Source organism: Felis catus, chromosome A3, assembly GCF_018350175.1.
Source record: "Felis catus isolate Fca126 chromosome A3, F.catus_Fca126_mat1.0, whole genome shotgun sequence".
Taxonomy (NCBI): Eukaryota; Metazoa; Chordata; class Mammalia; order Carnivora; family Felidae; genus Felis; species Felis catus.
In genome coordinates this window covers 79,131,502-79,141,247 of record NC_058370.1, presented here as the reverse complement: position 1 = coordinate 79,141,247, position 9,746 = coordinate 79,131,502, and the positions used below count along the sequence as shown (strand labels likewise).

The 9,746-nt window shown below is 34.5% G+C and overlaps 1 protein-coding gene across 4 annotated transcripts in view; it reads right to left on the bottom strand.

Annotated features, from left to right (window-relative positions):
* Positions 1 to 1,494: 1,494 nt before the first annotated feature.
* SANBR (SANT and BTB domain regulator of CSR) overlaps positions 1,495 to 9,746 on the bottom strand; it is a 68,775-nt gene continuing 60,523 nt past the window's right edge. For 3 of the 4 annotated variants that reach the window (XM_023251689.2, XM_023251694.2, XM_023251693.2), the window contains 6 exons: positions 7,981 to 8,072; positions 7,077 to 7,105; positions 6,926 to 6,999; positions 6,024 to 6,112; positions 4,238 to 4,329; positions 1,495 to 3,337 (listed from right to left, as the gene is read on the bottom strand). In XM_023251689.2, coding sequence (XP_023107457.1) covers positions 3,301 to 3,337; positions 4,238 to 4,329; positions 6,024 to 6,112; positions 6,926 to 6,999; positions 7,077 to 7,105; positions 7,981 to 8,072 — 413 coding nt within the window. In that variant the 3' untranslated portion in view covers positions 1,495 to 3,300. Of the gene's footprint in view, positions 3,338 to 4,237; positions 4,330 to 5,808; positions 5,881 to 6,023; positions 6,113 to 6,925; positions 7,000 to 7,076; positions 7,106 to 7,980; positions 8,073 to 9,746 lie in introns of all 4 variants that reach the window. The other variant, XR_006595599.1, reaches the window with a different exon arrangement.

The window sequence follows — 9,746 nt, the reverse complement described above, 5'->3', positions numbered from 1 at the left end:
CTCTTCTATGTTCAATTGGAGATACCTCTTGGTATTCCAAATACGAAGCCAAGTAGGCAGTTGGATAAACATGACTGGAATGATAGGCAGTGAGCTGTTTTCAGCCTGAAGGAGCTGCCATGAGGCAGGAGGCACTCCAGGAATGTTTTAAGCAATCCAAGGTAAAATTGTTTTAAGAAAGTGTTGGAATTTGCTGATAGGCCCAGATTCCAATCCCGGTTTGTGGGTTATTTCACCTCCCTGTACTTTCTTCCCTACCTATAAAGTGGGATAACATCTGATTTGGGGGGTTTGCTGTGAGGCTAATGGAGATATGACATATCAGAGAGCTAGCACCATCCTCAGTATATATATTCAACAAATAGCAACTACTCTTCTATACCACCTACAGTTTGGTAAGAATTGGCCTTGTCATAGACAAATAATAAGAGTCAAACTAGCTACATTTTCTCAAGGAAAAACGCATCTTGGAAAGAGGGATGCTATAAGACCATGCTGTAGTTCTCACTCTCTATTCTTCAGTAAACCTCTTTGAAAACAGCATAGGTCACTACCAACATCAGGAAATAGTTTTCCTACATAGCTCTTCCTTCAAATGCTCTTTGTCTAAGTAACGCCAAGACCTTTAATATAATAAAAGTAACACAAAATGCCATAACAACCACCAAAATATTAGGTGTCCCTTTTCTTTCTTGCACTAAATACACACACACACACACACACACACACACACATCCTTAGTAATTTAAATTATAGGAAGAAGGATATAAAACTCCCATCTTAAAGAATTTAAGGCTACTTTCCAAATATTAAAATAACAATGCAACAACAATAATAGTTAACATTTATGGAGGGTTTACTGTAAGTCAGAAAGTACTGTGCTAATTTTTTTTAGATTAAGCCATTTAATCCTCCAACAATTCCATATGGGTGGGATTAATACTATCCCATCACCTTCCCCAACAGATTAGCTTTAAATCAGAGGGGGAGAGCTAGCCTATTTGAACTGAACTGGCTAGGTCCCAGTACCTCTTAACTAGGCGGTACGAAAAGGTGAGATTCATAATAGTTGGCTCAATGAATAGCTGAAGGAGAGCTGAAGACTTAATTCCAGATATTAGATGTGAAACGTATTCTTTTTGTTTTTATATTAAATTTGCCCTTAGCAGATTAGCATAATAGGGCTTCAGCCTCAGCTTCCAAAGCAATTTAGCGTATCTCACAATATCTGGCTGAATGTTCTGAAAAGGGAGAATTACAAACATGGTGCAAGAGTGTGGAATAAGCACCCCTAACAGATAATCTTTCCTGCAATATTTTAGCCCCTAATTATTTTGCTGAATCTTTACCAGGATAAACTCACTCGAAACAATCTTAAAATTTATAAAATACACCTTGTAACAGAGCTAATTTTTCATGAAAACCTGTGCTCTAGGAGCCCATCCAGACTTTTCCTGAGAAGATGGAATGATTCAGATCAAGGGACTTTTCAAACCATTTTTGTCATTAACATTTATTTCAATTAAAGGAATGTAAATTCAGAATTAATGTAAGATAAAACCTTTTCAAAGTATTTGGTAAAGAAATACTATTAACAGTTTGATTAAAATGTTTGTGGTACCTGTGCTATGTATTACAGATGTTTATAAAATAAAAAGCCTATTCTGAAGAAAATCAAATTCTGATAAATTCTGGTTTGTAAAAAATCAATCCACTGGTACAGTCCTCCCAGGGGAAAAGCAACTTGCCTTTTTATCATCAGTTAAAAATCTAAAGAGCATACTTCTTTCAGTTGTGACCATCACAGCACTATATAACCTGTACAGGCCTAAATCCTTTTAATCAGAGAATACAGTAAAAGAAACAAGACTGTGGTATTTAACAGAGCTTATAGACCATGTACTATAAAACATTTTCTTTTGAAAATAAAAATTTTATAATCTATTTCAAAAACATCAAACAATTGAAAGATACATAAACTGGAACAAAATTTCCAAACGTAAATTCAAAAACCTTGGAAAAGCCATACCTATAGCATCAAATAACATCTAGCTGCATTTACTAACTAAAATAGTCCCTAAAAATGATTTCTGTATGTGTTAACGGAGTTTAACACTTCAACATTTCAATGGAAACTGCCATTCTGTCACACATTATCAAAATCTGTTCTCTAAATAATTTGAAGAAATTCCAATTATAAGACAATGGAGACTACAAATAGAAACAGTGAATTTTATAAGTTTTTCAAACGCCTATATGTGATTTCCAAACACATAATTTTTTATGCTTATAGTTTGGAACAAATTTTCCCTGAGCACTCTTTCTGCTTGGTTAGAAAAATTAAAACATGATCTATATAATAGAATTTAGCTTGATTTCTACTGAATGCACAGCATTTTTCACCCATCAAATGTATTTGGGAATGTTTCCTTCTAGACACTGCTAAAGTAGTAAGTAATTGTAACTGTTTAATGGAGCTATTCGAATGGCTTTAGAAACATGGCTGGGTTTTAGAGCCCTGAGAACTGCACACTGGGTGTATTATACAACTGAAATGATTTACTATCCTAAAACTATCAAGTTATTTTAATAAATTCAGAATGGCACTGGCTTCACAGAGGAAAAGGAATAATCAGTAATTCCAGCTCAGATAACCAATAGATAAGCATTAAAAACTGAAAGAAAAACAAGTTGGATGAACATTGTGCTTTCCATGGATTAATGCTGAAAAAAATTAACCCTCTTGCCCAACACAGGGAATACATCACACCTTGAAACTTTATTTAATATAGGCTTGAGACCTGTCACTCCTTAATATTCATGCAAACTTAAAATTAGCATCCCTGGGAGTTTCATTACACAGATTGCAGTTCTCAATGCTATCCCAAGAGTTACAGCTCAAAAGGCATACTATAATCAGTGCACATGCACAGTACCATCACCAGCTGTGTTCCCTTAATTTATTAAGGTCTTAAAAAGTCTTAGCTACTTGAGAGTTGAGGCCTTCTCTCTTTCAAATAAATAAAGGATAACAAATATTAGGAGTCTTAACTATACAAATCTGTAAATACTAATTTTCTACATAGCATCACATTAAGAGAAAGTCAGATTTAAGAAGTTTCATATTTACAATTAGGTTTCAAAAGACCTAACTATACATTTCCCTTAGCATTATGATTTATGTGGTTTGCAAGAATAATAAATAAAACATTTAGAAGTCATTTTTCTGAAGATCTTCAAGAAGTGAGCAATCTCAGATGTCCAGAGGTGTGTCTTCTTTTTAGTTGTAGTTAAGATGCTTTATGCAGGACGCCCTGGACCAAAACGGCTTTTAGACCTAGATTTTTTAAACAGAAAAGAAGGTCAGAGGTGCTTCTAAAACAGGAGGACGTTGCTGCTGCTTTAGGTTATGTTTGCTTGACAGTATCAGAGTTAAATGAAACTTCATGTAGCCCCACAATCCATTTTTAAAAACCTTTGGAGTGAGACATATTTTGGAATTCAGATTTTTGTGGATGTGGGGGACAGAATATGGTACAAATATTGTATATTATGGATTGGAGCAATGCCCTTTAACCAAACACATTAATACTTTTTCAGTGTAACACATGAACATTTAAATTGTGATAAATAAAAAGTATAAATAGCATCATAGTAGTTCAGCCAGGTTTGAGTTGCCACAAATGTACAAAAAAGTCTTGATGGTTTTCTGAGTTTTCTGGATTTCAGAATTGCTGATAAGGCATTTGGATCTGTAGTATTAATGATCCAATCTCAATAAGTGTTATAATTTAAAAGAAATTTTGTGATGTAAAATGACAGAGGACCCACAAGTTACTTTTTATTAAGAGAAATAAAATAAGGAACAGGAAAGACTTCAATGATTTATATAAAATAATAATATATAACCCATAAATAGTATAAAATTCTACTAATTCACAGTAGCAGTATAGTTTACATTCTTATCAGCCGGTGGCTCAGAACAGAAGTAATTCAGTAAACAGAAAACTTAAAAAAAAACCCAAAACTATACTTTCATTAAGTGTTGTGCTTATGAGCTTTTTAAGTCTTAACTTGATGTTAAATTCTGGTTCTGACTAATGTCTCGATGATCTAATCTTTGAAACAAAACAAACCAAACTCCAATTATGTGCCTCTATTGTTCATGTCATTTTCCCTAAAAAAAGAAAATCACGTCAAAGCCAGTCGCATTCTGAATCCGTTTATGCTGCTTTACCTTGTGTTTTTTTCTGAGCTGCTTTGCCGGGCAGTGACTGGCACTGAGGCCTTAATTTGCGCTTCAAGTCTGGAATAAATACCTCCTGCAAACTGCAGAGTAAAGGGGCAAAATGAAGTTATTATTTTTATGGAATCAACAGAAGCTCTGCTTTATTAAAATGGCATTACTTTTTAGCTTAGAAGTAATTTTATTTTGATCTTTAAAATTCAGGCTCTTTGAATTATAATTTATGTGAATAATTTTACATATAGTAAAAATTCACCCTTTTTAGCATACAGTTCTGAGTTCTGAAAATGCATACAGTAGTGTAACCATTGTTACAAGGGAGAAATACGTTTCCATCACCTCAAGAAAATCCCCTTGTGCCTCTCATAAGTCAACCCACGATCAGTTCCCGGCAACTACTTATCTGTTTTATGTCCCTACAGTTTTGTATTTTTGAAAATATTACCTAAATTGAATCACACAGTCTGTGTAGCCTTTGAAATCTGTTTCTTTCACTTAGCGTAATGTGTAGGAGATTCATTTATGTTACTGATGTATTAGTTCTTTCTTTTTTGTATGCACCACAGTTGGTTGATTCATTTACCAGGTGAAGGACATTTGGATTGTTTCTAATTTTTGGCAGTTCTGAATAAAGCCAGTATAAACATGTATGAACTGATCTCTATGGTGAGTAAATGTTTAACTTTATAAGAAACTGACACACTGTTTTCCAAAGTGACCATTCCTTTTTGCATCCCTACCAGCTATAAATGAGAGTTTCAGTTGCTCTCTATCCTGACCAGCACTTTTTTCCCCTTCATTGTAGATATTTTAGTTGTTATATAGCAGTTATCTCACTGAGGTTTTAATTTACATTTCCCTAATGACTAAAGGTGCTGAATCTTTTTATGTGCTTATTTACCATCTGTATCCCTTCTTTCATGAAGGGTCTGGTTAATCTTTTGCCCATTTAGTTTTATTGGGTTATTTGATTATTGAGTTTTGAAAGTTCTTTATATATTTTGGACACATCCTTTACCAGATAAGTGTTTTTACACATATTTTCTCATAGATTATGGCTTATCTTTTCATTTTCTTAGTAGTGTCTTTCAAAAAGACCACTGATATTTTGATGAAGTCTGATTTGTCAATTTTTTCTTTCACAGATCATGCTTTTGGTGTCACAGCTAAATATTTGCCTAACCAAGGTCACAATGATTTTAGAATTTTTGACACTGTATGTTAATGATATTGAAATTAAAATTAAAAAAGAAAGATTTTATAAGTTTTATAGGGAAGTAAATTATTAAATAAAAGAATTAGGGCAAGAGTTTTTGTGAATACATAATACCAATACTAATGTTAATATACAGTGTTATGACTAATACATAGTTTTAGTAAGAACACAGGTATTTCCAGGCATCATTTTCAGCAAGATTACATCTTATTTTAGAAATAACATCTAAGCACTGCCTACAGAGTTGACTGAAATCAGCAACTTCCAAAAAGTCACCCTCTGGATAGTCAGCAATGCACAGCTAATCTACTCGTGGTGTGACATTACACTTTCAGCAATAACCTACCTTATTATGTGTGTTATAGAGGACTTATGGACCACGGGTGATACGAAGATGGACAACGTTTATGTGAGTGAACTGGTACAGAATATAAAAATATATTAAAATATTTACATTAGTTTTTAGAAATTCTGCCTAAAACATCTTTATATTACTCATGATGAAAATAAAGTAGGAAGGCATATCTATGCAAGCACAGTGCCCTAGCACATAATTCTTACTTCTTTTGCTTCCTTTGACTTGACACGGTCCAGATCACCCAATCTCATCTTTATTAGGTGCCCTGTAATTTCGGACATCCGCCGCTGATCTGGAGGTAAAATATAATAAACCTAACTTTTTATGGGGATGATTTATAACTTCTGTTTCTTAAAGAACACACACTTCAATTATCATGAATTTATGAAAATACCATTAGATACTATTTTACAGACATCTACACATATTTATCTTTGAAGAACTTTAGGCAGCAAGTGGCAAAATGGCTTATACATAGGTAATTGTGCTGCTTTTAAAAACAATTTGACAATTAATTTCATATATTAAAAAAATAAAAAATAAAAAAAGATTAAAAACAGACCTATTGGTTACATGTTATAATAAATAGTGAAAAACAAAAAAAAAAAACCCACTTGTAAATGAACCTAAAATATGATGCGCAAGTAATGGGCAAAAGTCAGTCTGAGACCTCCAAACCACAGGTGCATACAACAACACATTATCTGCTGGGGTTGTCTACTAATACAACTCTGGTTGATTCCTAAGGGAATGTGCAAATTCTGGGCTTTATTCCAGTTGGAACTTTTAACGCTATTCAGCATACTGCATAAAATGAAAGATTCCTGGGGCACCTGGGTGGCTCAGTCGGTTGAGCGTCCGACTTAGGCTCAGGTCATGATCTCACAGCTCGTGAGTTTGAGTTCCGTTTCAGGCTCTGTGCTGACAGCTCGGAGCCTGGAGCCTGCTTCAGATTCTGTGCCTCCCTCTCTCTCTGCCCCAACCCACTCGCATTCTGTCTCTGTCTCAAAAATAAACATTAAAAAAAAAAATTAAAAACAAAATGAAAGATTCCTATCACTGTTATTTTACCTAATCTGTATGTTACCTAAATATTAAAACTTACCATCTTCCCTTTGTGCATCCTGGTTGAATCTCAAGGATCTTGTGGCATCCCATTTATTCTTCTGCATACTCACGCTATTAGAAAATTTAAACAAAAATCAGCACTGATGCTTTAAGAGTGAATATCTGATGGATTAAGGAGCAATACTCACATGAAAGGAGACACATCTCTAGAAGTTGACTAAAAAAGAGTAGATAACATTAAGGTCCAATTAGAACATATTTACTGATTAGTGTTACAGTTTAAAATAAAAAGCAGCTTAATTTATTGATTTCAAGACACCGTACCGAAAGCATCACATTATTTCATTTAAACCTTGCAACAACCACACGAGACAGCAGCCGTAATTATCTCTATAATAAAACAGGCTCAGAGAAGTTAAAGAACTTGTCCTAAATTTGAACCCAGCTTTATCTGTCTGACCTGGAAGCCCCAGCTTATACAAACTTTTAGAATTCACCCATTTGTGTGCTTGCAGCACTTGGCACGCAGATGAACGTACAACCTGCCCAATATAATTGTGTGGAACTTGTCTCAACCCAGCCTTTCATACATTTTTGGAATCTATGATTTCTCTTTTAGTCACATATGGTTATTATTGTCCTCTTAATCCTACCTGGCTTTCAAAGGCATGTGAAATAAGAATTATTTTAAAAGCTCATAAAATACAATTTATTTAAAAATTATAAAGTCTACTTATTTATCTCATTTCAAAGTTTTTTGAACAAGTACTACTGGTTCCAGATTCAAAAGTTACAAACAGCACATATAGTGAAAAGTCTCTGTCTCCCATTCACTTCCCTTTAGAGGCAACATTTTATGCATATATAAGGAAAGATATATAGATTCCTCTATTCTATACTATGCATACTTTTTCTCACCTATCAATAGATCTTAGAGATCTTTAATCTGTTTATGTGGAACTTCTTTGTTCGTTGCTATATCTCTAGCATTCCACTGTATGTTCTTACTCTTCTTCAGATTTTTCTTGGCTATATTTGCCTGCTTATTTCTCAATATGAACTTTAGAACAGTAATAGATAATTTAGAGTTACCTTCTCTAACACCTTTTCTTTCTTCTGACCACAGGGTGAAGACATCTGCTTTTTTGGTTGTTTTGTGAACTTCTTTGGCTTTTCCTTTTTCCCTGACAAAAGAAAGTCAATGTTATGAGCATAAGTTTCACATACTTCTCCAATGCACTTATTACTTACTTCCAAACAATAAAAACATTTTGTAAAAGAGACATGTTTCTTAAAACTAACAAATTACCTCTAAATAAAATATAAATATATTGAGAAGTTGAATGTACTTTATAGGGGTTAGTTTTAATTACTTTTCTTCTTTCTACTTGGTGAAAACCTTAAGGAGAAAAAAATCAGGGCAGTAATTTCAAAATCCCAGTGAAATTAAATGTTGAAAATGTTGGGGGTTGGGGCGCCTGGGTGGCTCAGTCGGTTGAGCGTCCAACTTCGGCTCAGGTCATGATCTCGCAGTCTGTGAGTGTGAGTTCAAGCCCCGCGTCGGGCTCTGTGCTGACAGCTCAGAGCCTGGAGCCTGTTTCAGATTCTGTGTCTCCCTCTCTCTCTGCCCCTCCCCTGCTCATGCTCTGTCTCTCTGTCAAAGATAAATAAACATTAAAAAGTTAAAAAAAAAAAAAAAAGAAAATGTTGGGGGAAACTATATGTATTTCTCTGAATCTAATTTGATAGTGGTTTTAACACCTAATTCCAAATTTTTATATACCAAAACAACAACAACAACACCATAACCTAAAAAAACAGTTTGGGAATGGGAGGAATGAAGAACTCACAAAAAAGCTTTAAAATGTCTTTGCTTGGGTGGGTGGGAAGGGGCTATTTGGGTAAAAATGGAGGTAGGACAGAAATGATTTTGGGAGGAAGCAGATTTGGGACAAATTGTATTCTGAACTAGTGCTTTGCTACAATCAATATTCTGAATTTATTCTGGCTGACAGTGTAGAGGACAAAGGAAAGGAAAAGAAAAGAAGGAGGGGAAAGATGCGTTTCTCTAAAATCAATGTTGGAAGGCAAGGCGAGTACATCAGATCACTGTTTCCCAAACATCAAAAAGACACGATAGGGTGAGATTAGAGTGTGAAGAAAAGAATGGTAGAAACAGAGCAAAAATACTATAAACAACCAAATGTAGGTACTGGCAAATAATCAAAGGGAGGTAGAAAGTTGAGTGTTTACATTTAAAGGATGCATGAGGTGGGGAGGTAGGGGAGGGATTGAATGAAACAGGTGATCGGGTTAAAAGAGTACACTTATCATGATGATATGCTTATCACAATGAGCACTGAGTAATCTATAGAATTGTTGAATCACTGTATTGTACACCTGAAACTAATAAAACACTCTATGTTAACTATATTGGAATTAAAATTAAAAACTTAAAAAAAAAAAAGATGCATGAGGTAAGAATTGTGAGTTTATGGCTTTCTGCCTGAGGGCACTTTTCTCAACATCCCCAGCTAAGGTAGGAAAATTACAGCCTTATGAGCTCCAGGGAAAAGACGATACAATTGAAAGAAAGAGAAGCTGGAAATTTAAAGGTGAAATTTTAGAAGAAAGTCACAGAAGACTGGAGATCTAAAATGTGACTATAAACTCTGCCCAAATGATTGTTAAACTATGAAAGTGTACAGGAGACCCTAGGAGAACCAGCTAAGCAGGCAAGCAGAAAGACACTTGCAAGACAGAATTGCTCTTGAAGAGAAGTGAGACTTTCTTGTGCCTTTGACTTGACGATTTCCCAACTTCATTGAGCTCAAGTTTCTGAAAGCAGGAGCCCTACT